This window comes from Marmota monax, unplaced genomic scaffold, assembly GCF_021218885.2.
Source record: "Marmota monax isolate L192 unplaced genomic scaffold, Marmota_monax_Labrador192_F-V1.1 WCK01_AAM20220418_F8-fsc00008, whole genome shotgun sequence".
Taxonomy (NCBI): domain Eukaryota; kingdom Metazoa; phylum Chordata; class Mammalia; order Rodentia; family Sciuridae; genus Marmota; species Marmota monax.
The window spans coordinates 9,380,190-9,394,059 of record NW_026694432.1 but is presented as its reverse complement, the minus strand read 5'-3'; the positions used below and the strand labels follow the sequence as shown (position 1 = coordinate 9,394,059).

General features: G+C 46.0%; 2 protein-coding genes across 2 annotated transcripts in view; one reads left to right on the top strand and one right to left on the bottom strand.

Annotated features, from left to right (window-relative positions):
* The window catches only part of Exo5 (exonuclease 5), a 65,071-nt gene extending 59,538 nt beyond the window's left edge, over positions 1 to 5,533 (top strand). The window contains exon 6 of the transcript XR_009224305.1: positions 1,162 to 5,533. The gene's annotated coding sequence lies outside the window, so the exon portion shown is untranslated. The remainder of the gene's footprint in view (positions 1 to 1,161) is intronic.
* Positions 5,534 to 12,953: 7,420 nt separating this feature from the next.
* The window catches only part of Rims3 (regulating synaptic membrane exocytosis 3), a 35,444-nt gene continuing 34,527 nt past the window's right edge, over positions 12,954 to 13,870 (bottom strand). Inside the window, exon 7 of the mRNA XM_046468627.2 lies at positions 12,954 to 13,474. Coding sequence (XP_046324583.1) covers positions 13,262 to 13,474 — 213 coding nt within the window. The 3' untranslated portion in view covers positions 12,954 to 13,261. The remainder of the gene's footprint in view (positions 13,475 to 13,870) is intronic.

Below are 13,870 nucleotides of genomic sequence, written 5' to 3'. Positions count from 1 at the left end.
TTTCCATGGCACCCTGGGCTTCCCCTATTAGCACTGAGCTCCCTAAAATGGAGGAAACATCTCTGCTCTGTGAGTTTCTTTTTAAAAGTATTTTTTAATATTTATTTTTTTAGTTGTAATTGGACACAACACCTTTATTTCACTTGTTTATGTTTTTATGTGATGCTGAGGATCGCACATGCGAGGCGAGCAGTCTACCACTGAGCCACAACCCCAGCCCCTCTGCTCTGTGAGTTTCTAATGTGGAAGCCTAACACAACAAATAGAGGGAGATTCTAAACTCTCCTTGACCCATTCTCCTGCTCCAAAACCTTCCCTAGGTTTCCATGCTAGTGTTTAGTTTTTTTTTTTTCTTTTCTTTATTTCTTTCTTCATATTTTTATTTGGCATAAAATAATTGTGTTTATGGCGTATTATGTGAAAATTTGATATAATGTATACTGATAAAATCAGCATAATTAACACTTCCATCTTTCTAAATACTAATTGTTTATTTATGTTGGAAAACTTCAAACTCCTCTCCTGTGGTTCTTTATAAAAGATACTAAATTATTGTAAACTATAGTCACCCCACTGTGCTGAAAATACTAGAACTTATTCCTCCTGTGTTTTTGGTAGCCACTATCCAACCTCCCTCCTTTGCCTCTCTTCTCCTTTCTAATCTCTGGTGACTATTATTCTACTCTATACTCCTATGAAATCACCTTTTAGGGTTTTCTTCATGTTCAGTCTCTTTCCTAGGAAATGTGCAGTGGAGTTTCTCACAGTGGGGAAACAAGGGGCTCACTGCAGGTTTAGTTGCTGTGGCAGTGACTAGTGACTAACCAGGGATGTAAGGTGCCTTCCAGGATTCCTTAAAGGATGTAAGGAGAGTAACCACTTCCCCTCTGTCTGTCTAGACTGGCCCTGATGGTCAGAGGGTTCCCCTCCACCCCCTGGAGAGCTCTGTACCATTGACCCACTGCCAGTCAGCCTGGGATTGTTTTTATGTACTCTACATTGGGTTCCATTCAAACTGCACCTCTAACAAACTGTCAGGTGACTTTGGACACCTCGTTACGCTTTTAATTCTTAATTTGTAAGATGAAGAAAGCTGTATTTGGGGTTGTCAAAGGTGTCTTGCTTCCCAAAGTGCCCTAGAATCTTAAACTTTCTTAACAGAATCTGAGTCACAATGGAATCAAGCAAAGAAAGAATGCAGAACACTGAACCCACCATATAGACCTTCATTTCTCAACTGAAAGTCATGCAGAAGAAGCTGCCCTGCCTCGTTCCTGCTCAGCCTCCTCTTTATCCCCCATCTACCCCTGCACTAGCTGGGTCTTCAGCTCCCTCCCTTCCTCCTCTCTTGCCTCTTATCCCTATGACTTCTCTGTCTCATCGCCCTGTGACTTCCTCCATCAGCAGTCACTTAGATCAAACTAGTTCTCTTCCCATCTCCTTCCCAAACCATCTCCCTCCTCTTACCAATCTTTCCTCATCCCATCTCCCTGCATGGGTCACCTCTACCCTGGCCTGTCCTCCTCCTGTCACCTACCTTCCTCCTCTCCCTCTCCCTTCTATTCGCCGTCCCTTCTGACTTGCTCCCCTCTTCTCCCATGCTTCTCCCTTTATCTCTGCCCCTCCTCTTCACCCTTCCTTCCCCCGATGTATGGGCCTTGGACCCAGATAGATACCCCTTGCTTCTGCTGGAACATCTGCCCCAGCCTGCCCTCATCAGGCCTGATGATACCCATACTCCATGTGGAGGCCCCAGATCCCTACCAAGAGGGGACCTGGCTTCTCCCAGAGCTTCTGGGATTGTGGTATCCAGCATCCTAGTGACCTGGTGGACATGGGGGACACTGAATGGTGACTAGCAGTAATACAACCTGGAGGAGCACCTCCCTCAGGTAAGGGTCTCTTTCCCAAGATTGCGTTCTCAGCCAGTACCTAGACGTTAATTCTCCGGCTGGCTCAATCCAGTGCATTCCTTCCTCCTTCCCCAGGATTATTTTTACATAAGATACTCCATTAGGGAGGAAAGTTTAGGAAAAATGCCAAGTGAATTCTGATTATCTCTAATAATCACAATTGTTAAGTCACATGTTCTGACATACAGACACAATAGGACACAGTGTATGCACATACAGGTTACTATAACCTTGCAGAGAGATCAGCATGGACATATGAGGCAGCTTTAGCCTGATGGTGTGAGTGCAATGCTCCTAAGATGTTTTGTTTTCCCTTCCTTTTGATACAATACCAACAACTTGATTTGGATCTCTCAGTTTAGTTCTATTTCATATTTATCAGTTGAACTCCATTTGGTGATAGCATACACTTAATCTTGGAACAAGATTAAGCTCAGGAACAAAGGTCCAAGCTAACCATTCTTAGTTCATATCCTGATTTTATCATTGGCCTGTGCCGGGTCTCACTCTTGTTTTATTTACTTATTCACTTTTTAAAAAAAATTTTTTTTAGTTGTCGATGGACCTTTATTTTATTTATTTATACGCAGTGTAAGAATTGAATCAGCTTCACACACACTAGGCAAGTGCTCTACCACTGAGCCACAACCCCAGCCCTATTTATTCACTTTTAGCCCTTTTCCCACTTGTCCTCACCTCTGAAGAGACAGGAGGACTGCAAGTTCAAGTTCAGACTCAGCAACTGATTGAGGCGCTAAGCAATTTAATGAGACCCCATCTCAAAATAAAAAATAATAAAAAGGACTGAGGATGTGGTAAAGCAGCTCTGGGTTCAATCCTCATTAACAAAAAAAAAAAAAAAAGGAAAAATAAAAAGACCTCTGAACACATTTTTCTATGTGCACATAGATATTCTTGTAAAATATGTGGCTCTTATTTTGTGGATTATATTTTTAAATTTTGTACATATCATGCTCGAGACTTTATTAGCCTTTTCCCCTAGCAACTTTTTTTTTGTGTGTGTGTGTGTGTGTGTGGTGCTGGGGATTGAACCCAGGGCCTTGTGCATTCAAGGCAAGCACTCTACCAATTGAGCTGTAGCCCCAGTTCCCCTACTCTCTATTTTTAAGATCCATCTCTGCATGTATACATCATCTGCATTTCTAACTTTTGCACTGTATGTACTCCATATTGTACTTACCTCTGTTACATGCATCCATTTCCCCAGGGACAGAGGGAACCTAGACTGCCTCAAACTCTCCACCTCCATGGACTGTCTTTCACATGTTCACTTTTAATACCATGTGAGAGCTCTGTCAAATTGGTACCCAGTATGGGAAGTATTGGGTTAAATAGGTTGCTCCAATCTAAACTTCCACACTTACAAATACGTGTCCTCCCTGGGATTGAAATCATTCATCATATGTATTCATAAGGTCAGTTCAGTAAGATCCCTCTGGGCCATGGACATGCCTGAGACCAAGTGTGGGAAGTGATTTTATCAAACCCACAAGAGGAATTTTGGTTTTGTTGAGGCAAAAATTTTTATAACTAGTTTATGTTTTGCAGATTCTCCTGTCCTTGTGGTGTTCTTTTATCCGTCTATGGAGTTTTGATATGTGCACGTGCACGTGCGAGCGCACACACACACAAATTGAGACTGTAGACTCCCCATTTTACCACTGACACAGCAAGCATTAGCTAATGGCCCAGGGTCATGTTAGGGTTATTTTAATGGAGCCACTTGGCAGACTTCTTCTGCAGCCTCTTTACAACTTGTTCTTATATTTATTACTACTATAGTATTGCTATTACACATCCATCCACAGTGCCTCCCACTTTTCAGAAGCTGGTGGGATGTTCAGCAAGTTCCTTTTCCTTAGGCAGGTTGCTCCCCACCACCCCCTTATCATCTGTGCTATGCATATTATCAGTAGTGCTGAGTAGTACCCCATAAACTAATATGACACAAACTGTTTTTCCATTGCACTCGTAGGTAGATATGACGATTATCCATATGTTGCCTCTTAACTCCTAACTTGCTCCTTTTAAGCTGTCCTTTCAGTGAGCACAACATTGAACTTTGTCAGTAGATGGTGGCAGGGGGACATTGCAGGTGGAAGGAACTCCTCATCCTGGTTCCAGTGTGCTCCTGTTTTATCCCCTCCTACTGCTCTGCTGCCAGATGCATGTGTATGGACATCCATTATCATTCTGCCCCAGCTGGGTGTCCCCATCAGTACCCCTGAGTACACAGTCCTAGTCCTCCCAGTGAGGACTTCGTACACCTCAGGTCTTGCACTCACCCTGCAGTTGAGCAGGCCTTGACACTTTTCTCTGTGCCATTCCATTCACCAGTGTCTCCCCCGCTGCCCCTGCCATAGTGGGGTTGTTTCCAGTGGCCCTCCAGATATGGACACCATGCCTCCGGGCTTACACCTCTCCACCTGCAATCAGGTTCCTGCCTCTCTGACTCTTCCCTGCTACTCTTTGCCTGCCCCTCAGGAGATCTGCATATAATTGAACCAGAGTGGTCCACAATGACTGCCTCGAGCTGCATTCTCAATAGCTTCTCTGAGGTTTCTGTATCATCATGACCCATCATCATTTAACATTATTCAACTTTCTCATTTTTTGCCAGCCTATTATAGGTACAAAGTGATGTCTCATAATTGCGCTAATTTGCGCATTAATAATTAACATTACAAGTTCTTCTTTGTCCTTAAGTCACAAAAATATTTTTCTTACATTTTCTTTTATCAACTTTATATTTTACCTTCCAATTGTAGGTCTATTAAACCACATAGGGCTTATCTTTGTATCTCAGATTAGGTAGGGATACTTTTTTTTTTTAATCCTGATAGTGAACTAGCTTCTTTAACATTTAAAATAATCTGTCATTGTTTTAAGGTTGCTCCTTTGTCTTCTATTGTTTTCCCAGATATGTATGTGTTAATATTTGGGCATTCTCTTAAACAGAGTTGATTGAACAATTCAGGGACTTGCATTGCTTCATCTAAATTGGAGAGTAAGTTTTGTTTAAAATGCCAACTGAAATTTTGATTAAATTACATTGAATTTATAGATTGGGGGAAATTACTCTCTTTATATTGAACCTTCTCATCCAAGAATAGGAATGTTGCTCAATTTATTCAGATTAGCTGTTTTCCTAGCATTTCTAAGTTTTCTCCAAAAGGTCTTATATACTCTCAAATAATCCCCAGATACTTAGGGATTTTTTTTGGTGGCGGGGGGGGGGGGTGTTATGGGGATTGAACTAGGAGCCCTTTTTCACTATGCTACATCCCCAACCCTTTTTATTTTAGATGGAATCTCACTAAGTTGCTGAGTCTAGCCTGGAATTTGGGATCCTTCCACCTCAGCCTCCCAAATTACTGGGATTACAGGCATGTGCCATGATACCCAGAAATATTTAATGAGTCTTATTGCTATTGTGAATAATATTTTGTTATTATTTGTTGGTTTTAGCTTCTGTAGAAAAATGCAGCTGGTTTTTGTAGGTTGATCTTATTATCCAGCAACCTTGCTGAATGATCTTATTAGTTCTAATAATTGATGCTTTTTTAAAAAAATAGGTAAATAAATTATCTACAAGTAAATTTTCTCTCTTCTCTTTTAATCCTTATGTCTCTTATTTCTTCTTTATGGCATTATAAAGATTTTCAAAACTATCTGAAATGATAGCAGTGATAGTGGGCCTCCTTGTATTGATCTTAAAGAGAATGTGTTTTCCCACAATATTTGCTGTAGGTTTTTTAGAATGACTTTTATCAAATTAAGAAATTTACCTTTTGTTCACTTTTTTTTTCATATATATATTTTGGATGTTGATGGGTCTTTATTTAGTTCATTTATTTGTATGTGGTGCTGAGAATCGAATCCAGTGCCTCACTTAGGCAAGTGCTATACCACAGAGCCACAGCTCAGCTCCTGTTCACTAGGATTTTTTATTATGAGAAGAATTAAACCTTATAAAACGTCTTTTCTGCATTAGGATAAACAAATTTTCTACTTCAGTCTATTAATGTGGTGAATTATGATGATAAACTCATCTGATAATAACCATCCTTGCATCACTGAGATAAACAAATACTTAATTATGAGGTATTTTCAATACACTGTTAGAATTCAGTTCTAGACTGAATTCTTCTAGACTCTATTTTTTTTACTTCAGAGATTTTTAAAATGTATAATTAAGATTGAAGTTATTCAGTATCTTCACCCTCCTCAAGAACATTCCAAGAACCAATTTATGGGCTGAGGTTGTAGCTCAGTGGTAGAGCACTTGCCTAGTACATGTGAGGCACTGGGTTTGATCTTCAGCACCACATAAAATATAAATAATAAAGGTATTGTGTCTATTTACAACTAAAACAAAGTTTTAAAAAGAACCAGTTTATGTGCTATTATATTTAATTTTACAGATTCAACATTATAATTTTATAATCTATGTTAATGCATAGTAATTTTTTTTCTTTGGGTACTGGGGATTGAACTCAGGAGCACTCAAACACAGAGCAACATCCCCATCCCTATTTTGTATTTTATTTAGAGACAGGGTTTCACTGAGTTGCTTAGGGCCTCACCAGTGCTGAGGCTGGCTTTGAACTCATGATCCTCCTGCCTCAGCCTCCCAAGCTGCTGGAAGTACAGGTGTGTATAATTACCGCGCCTGGCCCTAGTAATGTTTTTAATCTATTTCTTTGCTCACTTCCGTCTTGCCTCTTAGCTTTTCCATCCATGATCATCTTCCTTAATGCTGACATATGACATTTACCATGTTCCTTATGTTCTCTGAGCATAGGACAGTGAGTTAAACACACTACCTCACCTTAATCCTCCAATAACCCTAAGGCATGTACTATGTTCCTTCTGTCTGAAGAACATCCTTTAGAATTTCATTCTTTGGATCTCAGTTTTCATTGTCTGCCCCTTTGTCCTTTGAGAGGTAAGAAGTAAAAACCATAATCCTAGGGATTGCCAGAGTTCATATATTGGTCTCCTGAGCTGTCCCTCAAGAGATGATACCCATGGACACCGCAAGGCCAAAGGCCAGAGACAACACAGTTGAGATCACCCTGGAGGGCTTCGGGGATGAAGGATGCTGGCCAGCACTAGCTATGACAGTGATACACTTCCTTCATCCTTCTTCTGTACTCACCAGTCCCACCCCTAAGACAACAATGGATCTGCCTAGAAGTGACCAAATATTAACACACCTTTCTGTCCCTCTGAGAAGAAGGCAAGGGGTGCTGCAGGGGTCAGTTGTAGATGTAGTTCACAGCACTAGAGGCTAACTGCTTGTCCCAGGTATGGCTGAAGTTGGCGAGACTGACCCAGCCACATGCCTGAGCAGATCTTTTGCCCCATTTTATCTTACCCTCTATTTGGACATCCCTTGTGGAGTATGTGGAACAGAAAGTTTTGAAGGTCAGTAAGTAGGGACCCTAGAAGACAGCTGGGAAGCTGTCTGAACCAGTCTAACTCCATAGCCCAACAGAGACCCCCCCCCCAGCCAGGGGTCAGAGCCCAGGTTATATCTTCCATGCTTTTTTCTGAGATGCACTGAGGCACTCTTCTGCCTCTCAAGCAATGTCTTACTCCTCTTCTCTTTTTAGTCACCTGGAACCCTGTTTTCTTCCTCCTAGAATTAAGAATTGCTTCCAAAAATGCAACACAAGGCCAATTTCAAATGGACTTTAATAATTTTTTTTTTTTTTTGCTGCCCAAATACTGTACATGCAGAAGCCATGTGAAGAATTTTTTTCCTCGAGAGAATTGGCAAGAAAATCGTACAAAACAGCCGGCAGTCCCTCCCAGCTGTCCACCTGCCACCCAGGAACCACACGTTTGGAAAGATGCTGCACATAGAAAATGTATAGAGCACGGATATAAAAGGCAAATTGCTTCTTATCTAAACAGTGTGCTTGTCAGTCCCTAACAGCTCTCTCTCTTTGCAGGGTGCATTTGGAGATTCTAAAAAAGGGGTTCCTGCCTTCTGTGAGTTTAAATGCTAAAGGAGTTGAGAGAACTCTTGGCCCTTTCCCTAAGGAAATAGCCACTCTGCTTTCTGAGATGATGTCTGGTAAAAGACATCTTGGAGGGAGGAGTGGTTTTAAAAAGCAAAATAGAAGGGAAATAAGTTCCTTCTCTCCTCCCATCCAAGAGTATTTCTTTAAAACTCTGAGGTCTTCAGCTCTCCCCACTGATATCTTTTAGAAGCAGAAGTGAGGGTGACCCAGCCTCACCTGCTCATGGGGACACTGACTTATTCAGGATGCAACTGAAGTGGTGACATCACACCAGCCCCTTGAAAACTCCGTTGTAGACAACCCTTAAATATATTTCATCATGATACAAGAGTAAAGGAGGGAGCGCAAACCACAAAGAGGTGAAAGCAGAGTGTGTTAGGGTTCCCAGAGTTCTTGTCAGAAGCAGCATCTGGGCATGGACAGGATCAGGACTGTGCCCAGCTTGGGCACCAGGGGCTGGATGAAACCAGGTGCACCAGGCTTGCAACCCTCCACAGCTAGCTCCAACTAGCTGAGGCTCTGATTTTGCAGATGAGGAAGCTGAGGTCCAGAGAAGTGAGGAGTCTCAAACAAGGTTCACAGCTTCTGGCAAAATGGTGTAGAGCAGCTGTCCCTGTCCAGGTCATTGGCTAATAGAGGAAAAGTACAGTTGTCTCTAGAATTCCAAGGCCCTGTTTCTGTTAGCCAAGTGGTCTGGAACCCAACCTCAGGGACCCTTCCTGGTATGATGCAAACTCCTTGGGGTGGGGGGGGGGGCCGGGCCCAAGGCCCTGTCCTTGCTGGCTAGGTTTCCAGCCAGAGCCCTGAAAGTTTTCTCTGAAGCAATAACATTCATGCTTTTCAACAAGCACCTGCCCCAAGCCATTCTAGGACCCTGGAAAATGCAAGTTCCTCTCGCTGATGTGGCTTCCTTCACAGGCACAGCCATCCTGGGCCTGCAGAAGCCCAAGCTTGGGGTTGGGGGGAGGGGGAGTTGCTTTGCTACATGGAAAGATTAAGCCCTTTGTCAGAGAACAAGGTCCCATGCTTGGGCATGCCAACATCTGAGCTGCATCTGTGCAGCTCCACCAACAGAGTTGGTGCCCAAGGAGGCCAAGTTGCTCTCTTTGGCATCACTGACATTGCTCTGAGATGCTCAGGCACTCTTTCAAAATAAACCTTTCCAAGCTGTACCAGGCCAATCCAGCTACCATCAGGGCACACCTGATTGGTGGCTCCCCTGCTCTTCCAGCATGATTATTTTGTTTTGTCCCAGTCTCTTCTGACCTGGGTGAGAAGCAGACTGGAGGGAGAAAGCAGGGGATGAGTCTGCATTTCCATCTCCTCCCTGATCATCCTGTGAAAGACAGTCCAGCAGAGGAAGCAGCATTTTAAAGAATCTCTCTACCTGTCAGGACATTGGAGAAGTCACCTCTGAGGAGAGGAAGAAAAAGGAGGCAGGGAAGCAGGCCTCTTCTTTTCCACCTCCCTGCAGCCACTGAAGAAATACTACCCAACAACCTTCTGCCCTGAATAAAGGGCCAAACCTCTTGCCACCCTGGTGAGAAAAGCAGTTCATCTACCTCAGGCAAAGGCAGCAATTTCTTGCAGAGTTTGCACAGTGCTAGAAGCAATCAGGGAATCACAGAAGAGCAGCCTTACCAAAGCCCTGCTGCTTTCTGGGCCAAGGGCAAAGGGGAACATGAGGTATTAGGAGCCCTAGGGTCCCGGGGAAGAGGAGCTCCACATCTCCTGGGCAGCAGGGCCTGGAGTACAGCCCCAAGATGCATGTCAGGGCTCCTGGTATCGCAGTCTAGGATTGTGCTACATTTCATTTCCAAAGAAGTGCCCTTAGTGGGCTCTACTGTCTTTAAAAACGGAGGCTTCTGCTCTCCTCAAGGCTGGCAGTGAAGAAGAGCTTAGGCATGCTTCCCTGGTGTGGGAGTCAGGCCTCTGGGAGAGCTGGCTGACCTCAGTGCTCCAACCAGCAGTGATTCCATGAGAGGAGTGATTCGGATGCTCTCCCTGAAGCTCTTCTAGGTTCTGCCTCAGCCACACAGAATGCTGGCATTTACTGGGACCTGCAATCCCAAGACCTAAGTGCTCCTTTCCTAGCAGAACTGGGTAGAAGAGGAGACCGGATGGAGAGTACTTTTGGAGATGTTCTTCCCTGAAGGATCAAATCCTCCTTGTCGAACCAGGACTTGGCCCTCTTACTGGAGCCTGCTTCATACCAAAGGCCCATTGCAGACTTCCTGAAGGGAAGGAGTCCATGAAGAAAGTAGGACACTGAGCAGAGCAGAAATATGAAGACAGATGCTCTGAATAATCCATCACTGTCCCCAACCACAGCCCAGCATCACTGCAGGGCCACTCCTGTCTTTGCCACATCCTCAATTGAACCCACCCAACCAGAGGACATGGAATGACAGCCCTCTCTTGTAACCACTGCCAGGTTTCATTTGGAGTGAGGGAGCAGCTGAGTTGGCTCCATGGTAGGGAGACCTCAGAAGGATCATGTTCCTTCTTTCCTCACCATCTCCTCCTCAGAAGGTAGGTCTCTTCCAGCCCAGTGTAGGCCAGGAGTCACACTTGTGCATGCTCCTCTTGTAGGACAGGCTAGCTCCAGTGGTTTCTCAGGCAAAATGTGCATCCAGAACTCTGAGGAACAGACCCTAATGCAGCCACTCTCCACCATGTTTGCAAGTCAGCCTCATCCTTGTTGGGGGGGGGGGGGACTCCAGGTGGAGGCTAGTAACTTATTTGTGGAAGTGTTAAGAATTCCCCAAGGTCAATTTGTAGAGAACAGCCTATCATTAGAGAGGTGGAATAGCAGAGTGGCCCCACTCCTGGGCAGTATTGACAGCCAGGAATTGTAGGCAGTCAGCCTAAGTTACCAGCATATCAGGCTCCTCTCCCTATGCTGACCCTCTTCAGAGGCAAGGGGAGCCAAGACCTGGAGCTACAAGGGCAGCCTCACTGCTGGCAGCAGTCTCCTTCTCCCAGTGCCACCCAGGATACCTAGAAGCATGAGGATATTGACATTTCCTGGGGGGTGCCTTTGTGCCTTATCAGCAAATGTCTGTGCCATCCATGGGTCACTAATACTTCCCCCCACTCCAATGGTGTATTTTCACCCCATCCAGAGGGTGACTGTTCTAGAGGTGAATACACCCCAAACAGGAGGCAAAAATATCCTTTTGCAAGAGTTTCCTCCCTACCCTGTCCCCATTGGGGTCAAAGAGTACAGAATCCTTTGTCCCATTTTTAGGAACATGGGAAATACATGTATTTCCAGTTCAAGCAGGACTGGGGAGAGTGCTTCTGCCTAAAGAGGCAATAGTCCAACCACCTTCTCACCCTCTGCACACAGGGATCTCTTCTCTGAATATGCAATAACAGAGACTCAGGAGGAGACAGAAGCCAGTTTTGTTCATTTTTCTCCCACCCTTACCTACTTACTTTTTGTCTGTGGGAAGGGGATCCTGGTTTCCCCTTGTTTTCTTGGGAGGGAGGTTACAGGACTCTGACTTCAGCTCAGTGAAGATTCTTGCTAGACAAGGAGGTCCTCTGGACTGAGATGGTCCCTATACCCCCTCCAGCTTTGGTATGAAGGCAATCATTCCCGAGACCTCAGCCCTGCAACCCCAGGCAGTTCTTCCTGCCCCAGGCACTTGGGCTAGATGTTAGCACTTGAGGATGAGGACTGGGGAAGAGGCAGACAGCCTTCCCCATGTCCTAACCCCTCCTGCCACCTCTTCCCTCCCTCCTAGACATGAACCCAGGGCTGCTTTGTTCCTCTCCAGGGCAGCCTCACACCCTTCACCCTAGACTGAGGAGGAAGAGGGATACGTGTGACATTTCCGAGCCAGACTTCAGGATTCCCAGCAGACCTCTCACAGGGTGCTGACCAGGCAGTGGTTCCCGCACAAAATAGGTTCCAGCCGTCAAATCGAGTCAGGGTCTAAGTGGCTGGGAGAAGCCCCAACTAGACAAGGATGAGAAATAAAGCAGAGGCATTTGGGGTGCCCAGAGCAGGCCACTTCCTGGAGGGCAGCAGGATTGTGCAAGACAGCAGGGAGGCCAAGAGGGGTTAAGTATTGCTTGTACAGAGCTGGTGACTGTGCAGATTAGAGTCCAGAGCCAGGCTACTCATAGAGCCAGGAGGCTAGAGTCCAAGTGTGTGTGACAGGGACCCTGGTCTGGAAATAAGCAAGGACTAGAGCTCCAGGTAGTCAGCTTCATGTAGTTCATCCCCAAAGGTCAGACAGTATTCCCAACAGTGGCTCAGAACAAGTCGCCTCAGCCCTCCTGATTCCAGCAAACAGCCACGCCCTCAGCACCTCTTAACAAGCCAGGTCCCACTAGGACAAGCCCAGAGTGGGACAGGACCAATCTCTGGGCCTGGGGGTGGGGAGACTGTCTGCTTTGGCAGATGACATGCCACTGAGGCTGACCTCCTGGGCCCCTGGGAGAGCTCCTTTGGCATGTTGGAGGTGGCTGGGAGGGAGAAAAGGCCTTGAACAAATGCTGAGGGAAGCACCTGGCTCTGCCCTCTAGGGGACCTGGCCAGCACCCAGGAGCGAAGACCTCCTCATGCTAGCTGGTAGGAAGCAGGTGGTTCTAGCCTCAGGGGAAAGCAATCTCAAAGCCCTCTATTCCCCAGGCACCCTCTGCCTCCCTGGGGCTCTGGCCAGGGCACTAAGTGAGCATGCTACGTGCTGCAGGATGCGTTTGGTGGAGAGAGCTGCTGGAGCAGCTCAGGTGGGGAGAGGGACAGAGGCGGGGGGGTTCCCAGAGGAGCCCAGTGTGGCCCGCTGCAGTGGATGCTACATTCCTCAAAAAAGAGCAGCAATGCTGGGAGAGGCAAAGGGTGAAACAAAAGACAAGACAGAACCAAGCAGAGACCACCAAGGGGCGGGGGGCACAGGCTCTGCCGCAGGGACAGGGAGAGGCAGGATAGGCCACCCCTAGAGATTCCTCAGGGCAAGTCACATCCACACAATACTCCTTTGGGTTTCTTTTCAACAAGATACAAAGAGACATGGATTCCAGCCCATGTGTCACCAGGACTGACTGTACCGAGACAAATGAATACATAAAAAGTAGTCACACATACATACACACAAATAGACACACACACACACACACACACACACACACACCTCCACTGCCAGCTGGGACAAGCCCAGTAGCCAACAGGCATGCAGCAGGGCAAGGGGTCCAGAAAGACACAGAGACTATGTACAGGGGAGGTAGAGGCCAGCAGGCCCCCTTCTCACACCACCACCCAGCCTCTGGTCCTGAGCAAGGTTCTTAGGAGCAGGAAGGGCTGGTGGCACTCTCCAAGGAGGACTGGGACAGGCGCCTGGTGAGGGATCCGAGTGTGGAATCTGCCACGGAGGAGGTGGGGAAGAGTTTGTACCAGCCGGTAACCGCAGCGCTCAGGTCCAGTTCATCCAGCATGATCTGGGCCATACCCATGAAGCACTTGTGATCCATGCGGCCATAGTCTCCCCAGACGATCACCTGCCAGCAGGGGAGAAAGAATCAGGAGCCGAGCCACTCTTCTTCAGCTCCAGGACTGGGAAGTGGGCCTAGGAAACTAAGTTTTGCCAGGGTACAGATGGGACAGAGAGCGCCCGAACCCAGATTGATTTTGGGCAACAACTTTCTGAGCACTTAAGATGTGCCAGACTTGATCCTATGGACTTTACATGTGTCATTTAATTGTTATAACAACCCACATGGGTAGCAGTGCTGCGTGTATTAGTATTTATACTTAGAGGAAACCACGCTCTGAGCTGATTTAACTAATCTAAAGATATAGTCATTTATAGCAGACCTGGGGTTAGAAGCTGGGTGTGTTTGACTCCAGGGCCTCCAAGCATCCTAATCGACAATTTCCCCATTGTGCCTCCAGTT